The following is a 14840-nucleotide window of genomic DNA, read 5'->3' as shown; positions in this document are numbered from 1 at the left end:
AAGCATGGATCAGGAAGCTGGTGGTGTAAATGCATGGGGGATATTTTCCTGGCACGCTTTGAGCCTGCATAAAGCATAGCATAAAATAAAGGCATAACTTTATGGTGAGTCAATCAACAAGCCCAGTAAATGTTCTTATTTTTTTTATGAAGAAAAACAATATGAAGCATTAATAATATCATAATTAAGGTTTTAATAATAGCATATGGCATTGTGTGCATCGTTTTTCACGAGAAGTGTAAAATTAAGCATTCAGCGATACAATAATTAGAGCTATTTGAATCTATTATTCATTTACACCTTCTACTTTTCTTGTCACACAAAGGCACAGCTGTTTGCCTACCACAGTTCTCACTGTCATGTCAGCACATGGACCTGACAAATTGTCCCTCAGCTCAGAAAGAGATCTTGTGTCTGCCTCTCAGCGTGCTGTGCAACGTGAGCAGCAGTGAAAGGTAAGCATGGCTGAGCGCTGACAAAGTAAGTAAAGTTAGAGATAAAAATGGAGTACTGTTGATTATCTTTCTGTTCTTGACTTTGTATGCCAGTATAGGCTACTACTTGGTAAAAAATAAACCAAACCTCGGGTTTTATAAATTGCATTAACTTCCTGCTTTGTAAATTGGTGTACCCTCCAGGCAGGTAAAAATGAAACAATCAAAAGAAAGATAAACGGGCATTCATGACACCCTTGTGTTCTACAGGGTGGACCATTTATATGGATACACCGTAATAACATGGGAATGGTTGGTGATATTAAAGTCCTGTTTGTGGCACATTAGTATATGTGAGGGGGCAAACTCCTCAAGATGGGTGGTGACCATGGTGGCCATTTAGAAGTCGGCCATCTTGGATACAACTTTTGTTTTTTCAACAGGAAGAGGGCCATGTGACACATCAAACCTATTGGTAATGTCACAAGAAAAACAATGGTGTGCTTGGTTTCAACGTAACTTTATTCTTTCATGAGTTATTTGTCTTTATTAGTGACAGTTTTCTTGCGTCCACATTTTGGCAAATCCAACACTGAACCAGTTTCACGAAATTTAGCAAGCAGTTTGCTAACTGTAGCATGGGAGATGGGTGCTCTCATAGGGTGTCTTGCATTGAAATCTGCTGCAATGACCCGGTTACTGCGTTCACCAGATATCAACACAATTTCGATCCGCTCTTCACGTGTTCACCTGAACAAAGAGAAACTTGTAAATAACTCATGAAAGAATAAAGTTACGTTGAAACCAAGCACACCATTGTTTTTCTTGTGACATTACCAATAGGTTTGATGTGTCACATGGCCCTCTTCCTATTGAAAAAACAAAAGTTGTATCCAAGATGGCCGACTTCTTATTGTCCACCATGGTCACCACCCATCTTGAGGAGTTTGCCCCCTCACATATACTAATGTGCCACAAACAGGACTTTAATATCACCAACCATTCCCATGTTATTACGGTGTATCCATATAAATGGCCCACCCTGTAGTATAGCAATACACTGGCATAGACACTAGATGGAAGCAGTACACAGGTTAGCGTCATGAAGGATGGTTCTGCTGCAAAGCTAATATGTGAACCTGTAACCCTTTTATTGCATTGAAAGAAAGACACTACAGGTCTATGACACACTGAGATAAACAAAAGCACAAACCTTTGTATCATTAAGCAAAAGTAAGGAAGGGGCTGTCATTGTCACGGACTGAGATGCAGAGTTTCTTATCAGACCAATTTTGTTATCAGCGTGTTGCACCGGGTTGTAGCACTAGACCTCTGTCATAACTTTTTATGATTTAAATGGGGAACTCCAGGAGTCACATGACCTTTGAAAAGTACCCATATGAATTTAAGATATTGTCAGTGACATCTGAAAGAGAGTATTTTTCACAGCGTTCACCATTTGTTCTTAATTATTTTCTGCTTTGCTCAAACTAAACAGATATGATAACTTCAAGAGCTTTGTGTAATGAGTGATGTCCTTTCTAAGGTGTGTAATGTATACAGCACCTACTGTTACCCTTAGCAGACTGGATGATCAATAACCTTCACTATATTCCCTGCTGTAGAATAGAGTTCTCAGCATGTGAGGGATAATTGATTAGATCAACAGCACCCTCTTGTAAACAGGTTTGAGTGGGCCTGCTTTTTGTTTCTTGTTTGTACGGCTTCCCTTTGTTACATATTGCAGATACACTAGCCGACAACATTAAATGTTTCTGCTATGCAGCAATTTCTGTTGAGTTATTTTGCCTCTCAACAAGAGAGTCAACAAACTGCTTCACTTTTTCACTACACATTGATATAGTGTTATTTTATTATCATCAAGTCTACATTTCACTTTGATTCATTAGCCAATCAAATGCAGGATAAATGTTTTTTTCATTAGTCTCAGCTACAAAATGTTTAGCTTTTCCATGTTGAGCATTTTTGCAAATTGATGTTAGCTTCTACCTTGGGCCATAAGTGATTTGCTGCCATTCACTTTTAGGACAATTCAGACTGCAACTTGCAATGTTTTAATTTTAGTTTCAGTGCAATTCATTAACCCAAATAGATTTTGGAAACTAATAGTTATTATAAGACTGTTTGATGGAAAAAAGGAGATGTCATCACAGGATCTTGAGGTAAGTGTTGTTCTTAAAGTACAAAGTGTCAAAGTCTGCCTGTGAATAACTGCACAAATTTGACTTCCAGGGTGTTCATAAGGAACATTAGAGCAAAACTACTGTACATGTGTTTAAATTGATATGCACTCGACAGAGAAATCAATCATTCCAGCTGGGATGTAGAGTAGTGAAACTGCTACGGTTTTGCTTCAAACATTTGGTAACGATTGATTCAGCAGTGAGTTCAGTGATATCAGTCATAATGAAATTCCATCTGTCCAGCAATTCAAGCTGAACCTGACCATGAGCTTTTCAACTGGATAACAAAAGCCAGTAAATAAAAAAAACATTCATCTGTTGATACAAACTCTTCTTTCTATGCCTTAGCGCTTTGTATCTAACATCACAGAGAAACGCGGGGTTTAGTATCTTGCCCAAGGATAGTTTTGGATGCAGACTGAAGAAACAAGGGATCAAACCATCAACCTGCCAATTAGTAGAAGACTACAGATATTATGACAGGCCTATGACATTAAACAAAAATACAGAACTTACAATCTGACAGCCTTAGTACTTTCATTAAATTAAGAGACACACACAGACACGTCTGTACATAATTTACTATATAAAGTTTAATGTAAGGTATTATTGTGCTCTTCGTGTTGGGGCAGTAAAATAAAGAAAAGTTGTGGGTGGAACATTTTATTATATTGACGTTACCATTTGAACTTCATGTTTCTTCAAAAAACATAAAGGTCTAGCTGTTAAAACAAAGATTATATGAAAGCAAACTGTTGTCTTTAACAACAAAAAAATCTTAGCCTTTCTTCCAATAACATTTCTGCTGAAAGAAGTCAAGGTGAAGGTCAGGGTTGCTCTGAAGGATGTAAAAAAAAAAAAGAAAAAGCCTCATAATCCCCTCTAGACTCTGCAGTGTTGATGGACAAAAAAAAGGGGTTTTGCTCCATGATGTCTTTTCCATCCTGGGCAGCCGTGTGACGGCAGCTACAGCCCAACAGACAGGAAATGCAATTAGAAGTCACAGTAAAAAAGGGGACATTAGCATGCACAGACAAAAGAGTCACAGTCCTGAAGCCCCAGGTGAGGAAGGAGGTCGTAATCATAACCACCCCTACAATTTCCTGCCTTTTAGGAAGTAGAGGGAGGTGGTCCTTCAGACTGTGCCACAAATGCCTCATATTTTTGTAAGTAATGACCAGAGTTCCTAGGGTCAAGATCCCCAGTCAACAGCCAGCACTGAGTGTGTGAATGTTATCTAGTCTTAACCTGACCATGTGCTGGATTAGCTTTTACCCAGACGTACATCTGGCCTTAATAATGACCTGCTTAAACACCCAGTGTATCGTATCTGATGCATGTCTTTTGTGACTTTTTGAGACAAGCAATTAAAAAATGCCAGATGTAGCATTTATGTAGCATTAAATTTAATAATTTTTTTAAACAAAGGGTCAGATGGTTCACTAAACCTTTCCTGGCAATTATGTCATGTTTCAGGTTTTAAAAGATTTTTAAAAACCTGAACAAATAAAAACAAAAACAGGATGGATAGGCTGCTTACACTTTATTTCAAACTGTGTCCAGTTTTGGCAAAGTGACAGAAAGCTTGAAAAAAAAGAGACATGCATTGCTCAAATGTAAGTATATCTCATATGTCCTATTGTTCTGTGATGAAGTTCACTTTATTACATGTTGACATATTTATAATGCTTTGTTTTTAGCTCTGTTCGAAGGAATAATATAAATACAATAACCTTCAAGGAGTTGTTCAAGCATAAATTAAATGTAAAGAATGTAAGGTGGGAAAGTTCAAACTACGCCTGTAGCCTCGTAGTCTGTTCAGAGTCTGCCCCACCTCTTGCCCTATGACAAGCCTGAACTGGATGAGAAATTATAGAAAGTGCATAACAATTGTTGTTATTGACCACTGTGTCAGTCAGACAATGCTCAGTGGTGAACTGTGCACATAGAATACACAAATGATGTACTGGGGCAGGAAAATGAGATGACATGACAGGAAACAGACTTGCTCAGATCAGCATCATCAAGATAATTTTCCAGTAAGTAGTTTTAACACATCCTGTGTCCCATCGCAACCAATAAAGAGACTCCCAGTAGCATCCAACCATCTGACCTTTAATACCCTGATTGGCGCTCCTGCATTTCACATCCTAAATGTGGAAAACATTACTGTTAAACAAAGGATATCCTATCCCTCTCGCCCAAGCCTAAGTGCTGTATTTAATTGGCACCAATACAAATACCCTTTTGATTCTTGAATTAACAGCATGTCCCCATCCTTTCACAGTTCTTTGAACAGGATGTTTGTCTGTTCTCAAGATGTTTTTTCCCCACTGGACCATGTTGGCTCCACACTGTTGGGGTCCAAATAAAACTAACCTTTGTATGAAACTAATCCAAGACCAGTAGCTTTGTTTATATTTTTGTCTGTATTAAAGCTGTTGTATTAATATTCAGGCTGTGATCGGAGAAAGAAGATAAAATCTGATTGCTATGTCTAAGGTTGTTTAAGGTGTGGTCAGACCACTCATCATGTAGCGATTGCTCCGTCTTTTCCCCACCTGTTTTTTTTTTTCAATGAGAGGTATTTTAAGATCTTATTTAGATTATGGATATCCGTGTTCTCTGCCGTAAGGAGGTTACGCACTGTTTTTAAGTGCTTGTCAAAAGATTCCTACCATTTTTCTCTGCCTCCATACTAACAAGTTGGCAGGTAAACATAAACATGTTGGAAGGATTAAACTGTGTTGCCAATAAGCTGTCACAGGAGGGGCTTGGGAGTCAGCTGCAGACAATTAGTTACACAATAGGTGACGCACACAGAAACAAACAGTTCTTTCCGGATCTGAATGGGATAATATTTTAAATAGCTTTGTTTATAAAGAACAAGACAAGGAGACAGAGAAATGGAGACTAGAGGCACAGTTTACATACTTAGGCTTAAACAAGACCTTTATTTTTATCTTTGTATTTACAGTGTAAAAATACTATATACTAAATACTAGATGCCATTATTCATACACGGATGACAAAGCTTCACATTTTAAATGTAAAAGTGCAAGTTATTGGAATGGATTTCATACATGCATACTGAAACATTACCTGTCGTAAGCAGAGCGTATTATACAGTACGTTTATGTATAGACAATGTGAGAACTCAATATGAGAAGCCATGTGTAACAGATAACAACAGATTATAAAAATGATACGGTTAACCCAGCATTCTGGAGACTTCTTGTTGCTCCCTGTTGAAAGAAAGAAAGAAAGAAAGAAAGAAAGAAAGAAAGAACGAAAGACAAAAATTTGGTATTTGTATATAAAGTGGAAGTGCATCAAACCTGCAACATTTTGTTAAAGGATAACTTTGGTGATAATCTGTGTAACACACAAGGGTCTTCTAGAAAATTTTGATATAAACTATTTAGAAATAACCTATAAACCTATTTTAAAACATTTATGTATTCACTCCACCGCTTACCAAAATCCAAATTTTTTTGGTAAGGTGTTCCATCGCACATTGCGTTACCTAAAAAAAAAACTGGTTTGTCTAAAAAGGCCAATTAATCACATTAGCAGAGGCTAAAATCTGTCATGCTGATTAAAGAAGCAGCACATTTGCTTAAAAAATGCTCGACCTTGGCTATTTTAGCAGACTTAAACCCACACAGGCTGTTGCCTCATTCACGTACATAAGCAATTGCATTGCTTCTTCAATTTTATCTGGTGCACAAATAACCCACTAGTGTTTCTAGTTTGAGTGACTTGCAGGTCTTCAGCTGGCAACTTAATTTAGTAAGAGCTAGACTGTGCAGGTTTGCGAACAGAGTATTATACCCTGTTGTATGTCTTTATGATTCTATAATCAAACCCAAAAGGCTGACATTCAACAAGTCAAAGTCATTGCTTTTTTAATCAGCACACTTTTCAGCATTAAGTAAAACATAAGTGATGGCTGATGTTGATTTTAACTATTTTTTAAAAATAATCCTGCATTAATAATGGTCATTTACAACATTTAGTGTCATATTTTATTGCCCTGCGCCTTTCTTTAAGAACCTGCACTTTTCTTACTGTTGCCTACCTTTTGAACATTAGTATAATAACAATACCAGTACATGCCCATTCTACAGTATTATTTGGCCTGGTTGTGCTGTTGACCGTGAAAGGAAAATGATGCAATGCTTTTATAATGTTTATAAATGCATAAAAAGGGTCATTTTAACCTATTTCTACGTGGTTGCTAGGCAACATGATGATGCAATAATATATCATGTGCCATTCAGCTTTTGTGGATGCACACGCAGATAGATAGCTGGAGAAATGCTTAAATGAGGTCATTTTAGCCTGTTGCTAGGCGTTCACTTAGCAACATCGGTAAGAACTTTCAGGGCTCAAGATGAACCCGTGTGCCATCTTGGTTGCTCACCTCCTGGTCATGTAGGAGGACTCAGCAATCAGCAACTTACAACACTTGCAATAAATCATAATCCTCAGAGAATAAATAAAATACTTACTGTGGGCCAGGCGGGTTGATCAGGCGTTGTAGATTTTGTATGTGCTGAGCGATGTTGCCTATTTGTTAAAACATAAGAAAATAGCGATTTATCATGACCTCGCCATGAGTTATTAATCATATAAATGTAGATGTTTGACAGTGAGAATAATAAATAAGAGTAAAACAAATGTATTTATTTATGCTCAAAGGGTGTACCTGTCATTCCATTGGGTTTTCCTGCACCAAATGGCGATCCAGCTCCAGTACTGGTACCACTTGACGTTCCTTTCCCTGGTATGCTTGGTGTTTTACTTTGACCTGAGTTACTGCTCCCAAACCAAGGAAGCCCAAAGGTAGTTTTACTTGTTGATGATGAGGAGGAGGAGGAGGAAGAGGAGGAGGATGAACCTAATCCTAAGCCAGAGCTTCTTGTATTTGATGTTTGCTTATTCAAGGAAAACGAATTTGAGCTAAGGTTAGGAGTAGACACTGATGACCCAGAGGAAGACCCGATGGAAGAAGAGCCTCTCCCACTCAATGATGGGTTATTTGAGCCTATTCCACCTGAGCTAAGATTTGGATTGTTAAGTCCTGACCCAGGAGAGCTGACTCTTGACCCAGTGGACAAGGGTGTATTTGAGGAGCTTGCTCCAGTTGCACCCAGTAGAGTTGATGCAGGTTTATTGAATGATCCAAGTGAGCTAGAACCTTGGCCTAACAGTCCAGTTGACCCTGTCTTACCCTGCTGACCGAAACTGGTAGAGCTTGGAGAATTAGAGCCGGCACCCCAGCGATTCTGTACTGGTGTGCCGGGCTGATGGGCCAGGGCTCCAGTATATCCAAACCCTGTCTGAAAAATTAAAAAAATGGTCAGTTTTAACATGAGAGAAAATAGAGCCTTCAATTTTCATTCATGTATAACACAACAAAACATGTGAATCAAGAGAAAATATAAAAACAATGAAATCATGTTCTGCTTTAAGAAAAAACTACATTTTTCCTCAGTAATCACAAAACTGCACTAAGCTTCATATCTAGGTTCATATTTTCTCCTCAGACAATAGCAGACACTTAACATGAAAGGCAGAAACATTTGCCTGCTTTCACCTCTTTGCCCTCTAGTTTTTTACTGGCAGACAATACCCTGCTCCCCCCTCATCTTCTGCACTTGCTGGAGTTGAGGCTGGATCATTTCCAACAACCAGTCATGCTGCTTTGATCTCATCCACCTTATATAACACCTCATTATCTCAAAGAGGTGAGGCATGGGCTTTTTTCTATGTTAGCATTCCTGCACTTGCTCTGTACTGCAGGGGCTGTCATTAACAGCAATGCTAACGCTTTTGCACAAAATCAGCTAGTTGCTGTATCAATAAATGCAGATCATTGCACTTCTCAATAGTTTTATAGGAAAATCTACAACAAAATATACAGACACAGACAAATTGCATGGGATCACTTTTCATAATAGCATGAATCTCTGTCTGCAGTTGTCATTGAGTTCCCCTGAGAAAAGCTTTGGAAGGATAAAGGACTCAGTTGAAAATTAAATTAGGTTTTTGATGACTAAGTGTTTTTTTTTCCTGAAATATCCAAGTTTTTATATAACTTGGATATTTAAGAACACAAAAAAACTCAAAAAGCAGGGCTTGTGTAGCATATCGATCAGTCTTGAGTGTTCTTTCTTACCTTGGACTTGTTGAGAATTTCGATTTGCTGCATAAGGCTCTCAATCTCTTTAGTTTTATAATTGACGGTGCTTTCTAAGACTTCTTTCTCTCCGCTTAGCCTCTTCTTTTCCCTCAGGAGTCTCTCCTGGTCCTGATCGTGCTTCTGCTGAAGTTTGTCTAGGTTCTGTTTGTGTTGCTCAACCATACCTGAGCGCTCCTGGCTGCACGAGCGGTAGTCTTCAGCGAATCGCCAGTTTTCAGCCTTCAAGCGGATGTTCTCATGCTGGATGCCTGCCACATGATTTCCCACGGTATTCATGTAACGCTGGAGCTTGTCTTCCACCTCTCTGGACAGGTTGCTGCAGTTGGAGCGGATCTGTTCCAGGTGTTCCCTCTGTTTTGGACAGGTGAGCTGGAAGGCGATGTGTGCAGGGAAGAGGGAATCGATCTTGTGCAGAAAAGCCCTGGAAACATTGTAGACCGAACCCAAGGACTGGGAAAACTCATCTTTGGATGTTTTCTCATAGATCTGCAGCTGCTTTTCTTTTGTGGCGATATCCCTCCTCAGCTTGATAGTCTCCAAGTTGAGGTTGTCCCTTTCTTTGGCAATCTCCTCCATTTCCATCTTCATGGCTTGCACTGACTGGGTGAAGTTGGAACTCACAAGCTGAAACCTAGCTTTCAGTTGTTCGACAATCACCCCACAGTTACAAGTATTAAAATTTGTAGCTTTAAAAAAATAGAAAAGAAAAACAACATACAAAGTAAGTCACGGCTGCATGAAATGCATTAATGTATTTATTTTGGGGCTTGCACTGAAGACATATCATATTTACCACTTTGCATGGGGCATGGGTACGATCGTAAGAGTCTGCATGAGAGCAGCTCAGTATTGAGCTGTTGCTGTTGACATTAATACAAACAAAACAAAACAGAGTGTTAGGGATTTGTTCTAAAACAGAGTGAAAAAACACATTTTTAAAACTTCAGGTTTGCCAGTCGCAAGAAATATTATGCCATTTGAGCTAAAGTTCTATGGATCTATGATCATTTTGATTCTTCTCCAGTTTTGGTGGTGTGAAGTTCAGCGGTCTCTGCCAACTTTTATACAGCAGGAATGGACACATTCCCTTTGTGGACAATTTTATGTCCTTGCGTAACTTCTTGGAGCTTTTTTTTTTTACCAGGACCATCTTCACCCTAACCACTGGGGTTCATATAATTTATCTACAAACATTTACCAAATCCTCAGCATGGCCTATAAACTCAAATACAGGTACAACTATCATAGACTTTCACCTTTTAACGTGTATAACCACCTTGGGTAAATGCCTCACTGCCATTACTAATTTGATATCTTTAGATTTCTCGCATCCTAATGCCAGCAAAATTGAGGTTCTGGTGTTTGGACCTGACAGCTTTTCTGAGGAGGTCAGTCATTATGTCGTGCTGCCCCCCCCCCCCCCCCCCCCCCCCCGTCCAGATTATCTTAAATCCCTGAATGTACACCTCTGTGTCCTCCTTAGCCTGTCTCTAACTGGTGCAAACAAAAAACTCGCCAGCACTCGAATATTACATTTAATCTTGCTGCCATTCACTGAGAAATTCAGAATTCATTTTCAAATTTCATTAATATCAATGTAGAGCTCTGATTTGACCATCAGAAGATAGGTACAGCTTGGCCGTAAAGAGATGGAAATGGTCAGCAATACTTAGGTAAGCTGTGGCATTTAAACAAGGCTCAGTTGGTACAAAGCCAGCCTCCTGCCTCTACAGCAGATCGGCTGAGACCTTATTCCATCAGCTGGACTCTCCAGTCGTTGGCAAGTCTAAAGGTGTTCACGCTTTTCGAAGTTGTGGCTCCTAAACTCTGGAACAGCCATCCTCAGCCTGGCTGAATATGTGGTTTGCTTTGAATGAATGATGAAAGCTCATTTTTATAGCTTTTTTTTATTCTTGTTTTTCTGATGTGTGTGCGTAAGCATGCATGCAGCAGTGAATGTAAGACCGTATATTTGACAGTTTGTATGTTTGAACCTGTAGATTTATCGTTAATGTGCAGTTCATCAAGCTGTGAAGCACAAATGAAATATTATTAATTCTATTATTATTTTGCATCAACTTGGCTAAAGCATTGCAGGTGTATTGGTTATCTTTTCCTGTCATCTGTAATTTTACTTATTAAAAAGATGAAAGCTTCATTAATTAAATTAGATAACACATAAGAAGGTAGACGTAGAAGAAAGATATAGGTATTGTAAAAAAGCTCAGTTCCTCACCTTCTTCTGTTCGCATTCGTGGAAATACAGAATTGACATATTGGTGTACTGACGCAGTGTTGTCAGGTCAGAGTCGAGCTGAGCCTTCGCAGTCAGGGTGACATTGAGGAAATTGGTCAAGTTTGTCCTCTGCTTCTTGAGAGCCACATTGTCCAAGGATAGCTGACTGAAGCGCTCCTCAAGGTCCTGCGTGCGTTCTTGGCATGTAGAGTCCTGCGTCTTACCATAGACAAGAAAGAGCACGAGGCTAACTATGATAAGAGACTGAATGAGCGAGGAGAAGAAGAAGACGATGCGCATGTAGTAGCCGCAACTCTTGCTGCTGGAGCGGTACTGCATCTTTTTTTTAGCCTGTGGGCTGTGCTTGGAGACCTGGGAATAGCCGCTGCTGTACATGGGTGCTCTAAAGCAGAGTAAAAAAAATCAAACCAAAAACCAAAAACAAAACGAAGGGCTTAAAGCAAGTCCAAGATCTGAGAGTTACCAGGAGACAGATGATAATGCTGAATTATTTCAGACTGTCCGGCTGATTTCACACCCCATTTCTTGTAAAGTCTTCCAGTGAAGCCCAATATGCTGCAGATCCTGACCAGACGTTTCCTCTTTGCAGTTGTGCTACAAGAGAATAGAAACGATTGTGTACTGGGTGTAAACTTGGGCAAGGGTTTATAAACACCTTTGGCCACACATTTCCTATAATGGGAATGGGCCTGTTCCCAGTCTCCTCCCTCCGTTGGCCGTCCACACCTATGCAGAGTTTATCAAACACACGATGACCTCTCTGCATGCTTTATGAGCCAAATGTTTTCTTGGGAAAAAATAAATAAATTCTCTTACTGTAATTTGCGAACTGCACCTCATTGCAATTGGTTGAGTCAGAATTTAAAGCCTGCTGAAAAACCCCAAATACCAATGGGCTCCAAGGACCTCACTGGACTGAATGTGTGGAGCTTCCCTGTAAATCTGCCAAATTCGTCTTTCATGGGATCATAAACAGTGATTTCCATCACGCAGCTGACAAGGAGGACAATGGCTCCTGATGCACCTCTAAGAGTCTTATTCTGTGGCTCTTTGATGCTTCGAGTCTCAGTCCAACACAATGACGTCAGCACACTTCCCTCTGTCATAACACAAACATGTACTAAGGCACACACACACACAGGCAATTTAAAATGAAATGTAAGAGTGAGAATCCCAACTTTTGTCCTGCACGCTGTTGTTGACATGGTTGACAGGAAGTGGCACACTGCAGAGGAACTGCTGATGTCCAAAGCTGCCAAGAATCTACAGAAAAGACTCAACAAACACAGGATACAGATTACACAAATAATAAGGGTGTTTTAATTGAGGTTGAAGTGGTTTGCTTGTTTTTTTTTAAATATCTAGATGGTGGGTCCGGTTTCCATTTTATTTTTATTTTTGGAATCGTGGTGATGCCGACCTGGTCGAGCAGCACAGAGGGCTATGTTTTACTTCCAGCGTACGCTAAACACGTGAAGCCCGAACTGCAGGCATCACATGCATTTGCCTAGCAAGCTGCAGTGAAGTCGGACTCCAGTGGTGATGGTGATGAGCCACTAAAATGTGGTTCAACACCATTTTTTGCCACTGAACATGAGCAAATCTCCTTACATGTGAATTTCAGGTTCCTTTGTGACATAAATAACAGGAAGGGCTCACAGGGTCCAGTTTTGTGTGATTTCTTTGCTTTGGGTGCGTCTTTCCCAGCAGGACTCCCATCACAAAGACTATAAATCAAATAATAAGTGTTTGAGCTGACCGTTAACAATCAAGGAAATATTTCTTGTAGATAATGTCATATTTATAAGAAAGACACATGGCTATCAATCGTCTCACGTCACACTCCATAAGAAAACTTCCCAAAATGGCCAATTTTTTTCTTTTCCAAATTTAACCTAGATTGTGACACTCACACTGACTGAAAGACCATTTTATCTGCAACTTTTGCACCCAAATTTCTTGTCTCAGTTAGGCCAGCAGGCCAGATTCTTTAATTTGTTTCAACAACGCGACACAAACTCAGAGGTGACGGAGCTTTCGCAGTTATGGCTCCAAACTTGTGGAATGATTTCCCATTACATGTCAGGCAGGATCCTTCATAACTTCACTTGCTGTTTTAAATCTCTTTTAAAAGCACACGTTTACTTCCTGGCCTTTGAGATGTGTGAGTGTGAGATTTTAAGTTACTTTTTATCCACTCGTTTGTTGTTTAACTTCTATAGCTCTTTCTTTGGATCTGTATCTTTCACCCCTGGCCTGTATTTGTCTATTACATTTGCTGTTATTGTACAGCACTTTGATCAGCCCTGTTTGTTATTTCTAAAAAGTGCTTTATCAATAAAGTGTTATGATGAAATTATCCCATCATGGGTAAGAGTTTTCACTAATTCCCAAATGGAGGGACTGAGCAGCTCCTTCAGCATTAGAGAGTTAAAACCCCTGTGTAGGATGAAGGGCTATCACAGGTCCTGTACTGTGACATGTCTTTTAATGTAGTGTAATTTATTTTAATGTATATGGTACAATTGATTAAAAAAAAAAAAGTACAAATTAGTCTTGTATTGTATTTTAATTGATTTTAACATTTGCAGTTGTAACTTATTTGTTTTTCAATATATTTCTATTTCACCTTTACCTTATGACTCTTGTGCTGTGGTAACAAGTGAATTTCCCCCTGTGTGCACTTAATAAAGTCCTTATCTATCTGAGAGATTTTATGCCATTAATATTGGTAATTTAAAAAAGAAGTATTTTAATTGAATTGTCTCAGAACATGGTAGACATTTGGATCTTCATGCAGTTGTAAAAATTACAACAACCAATAAAATCTTTTTGACATAACTGAGCAATCTTTTTTTAAATTATTATTAGTCTTTTGTTTATACAGGTAAAAAATATTACTCATTTTCCAAGAGAGACCTGTCATCTGAACATAACAATTATATTTCACTTGACCGCATGATTTTAAAAAAAGTTTAAAGTCATGATTAACGATGATTTTATGAGGCCGCTTAAGGTCTTTTTGTTAGGAAATGCAGACGTTACTGCAAAAACAGTTTATTTAAACCAAATTCTGTTTATTTCTCAGCCTCAAAACTGTCATCAACAGCTGCCCATGTGAGTGTGAAACAGCCGCAATTTCTAGCACCTCATGTGGGAACAAGCCAAATGCGTACCCCTCCCACACAGCACCAGCTAATGTAGGTGTGCAGCATCTGCTCCTGCAGCTGAGGTTAAGCACCTTTAACAGAAACACAGAGCTTGAAATGTTTGTGCCAGGCGCTGAGATTACACTTCAGGCTTGTGGCGGGCAGAAAATATTTTCCTTCAACAGGATTTTTTTAGTTATTTTATTGAAAAATATCAGAATTCAGCCAGACACTATAAAAAAGCTGCACGCTGTCATTCACCAGTGGTTTTTCCTTTCAAATTGATTGGGGAGGGGGGGGGGGGGGGTGTTTGGAGAGAAAGGTATTGCATTGTGCTTTTTATTTTCCTTGAAACTCGAAGACCTCCATTATGCTCGTGTTTCTTGAAACTGGAGAGGGCATACACCCACACAAAATCCACTGAGGGCTGCTTGCGTGTTCGCTTAAAATGCAGAATTACTGCTTCTGCAAATGAGCAACAAACATTTGGAAGTGGTTAAAGTAAACCTTGGTGCTACAATATGAGCATATATGAATAATTCTTATATATATATATATATATATATATATATATATATATATAAAGAA

General features: G+C 39.1%; 1 protein-coding gene across 1 annotated transcript; it reads right to left on the bottom strand.

The window, feature by feature from the left end:
- Positions 1-5563: 5563 nt before the first annotated feature.
- Positions 5564-11792, bottom strand: LOC146497985 (uncharacterized). The gene is made up of 7 exons (XM_085141661.1): positions 11567-11792; positions 11083-11485; positions 9640-9706; positions 8823-9532; positions 7350-7983; positions 7153-7210; positions 5564-5883 (listed from the first exon to the last, which is right to left on the bottom strand). The coding sequence occupies exons 2-7, from the start codon at positions 11476-11478 to the stop codon at positions 5850-5852; spliced, it is 1899 nt and encodes a 632-aa protein (XP_084997787.1). The 5' UTR covers positions 11479-11485; positions 11567-11792; the 3' UTR covers positions 5564-5849.
- Positions 11793-14840: the final 3048 nt, after the last annotated feature.

Source organism: Neolamprologus multifasciatus, chromosome 18 (assembly GCF_963576455.1).
Source record: "Neolamprologus multifasciatus chromosome 18, fNeoMul1.2, whole genome shotgun sequence".
NCBI classification, from domain to species: Eukaryota; Metazoa; Chordata; class Actinopteri; order Cichliformes; family Cichlidae; genus Neolamprologus; species Neolamprologus multifasciatus.
This window is presented reverse-complemented; position numbering and strand designations above follow the sequence as displayed.

Coding starts and splice junctions, on each gene's coding strand:
- LOC146497985 (XM_085141661.1), bottom strand. CDS start 11,478: ATGTACAGCAGCGGCTATTCCCAGGTCTCCAAGCACAGCCCACAGGCT. Junction 9,533..9,639: donor CCCATGCCCCATGCAAAGTG/GTAAATATGATA, acceptor ATTTTTTTAAAG/CTACAAATTTTAATACTTGT. Junction 7,211..7,349: donor AAAACCCAATGGAATGACAG/GTACACCCTTTG, acceptor TTTAACAAATAG/GCAACATCGCTCAGCACATA.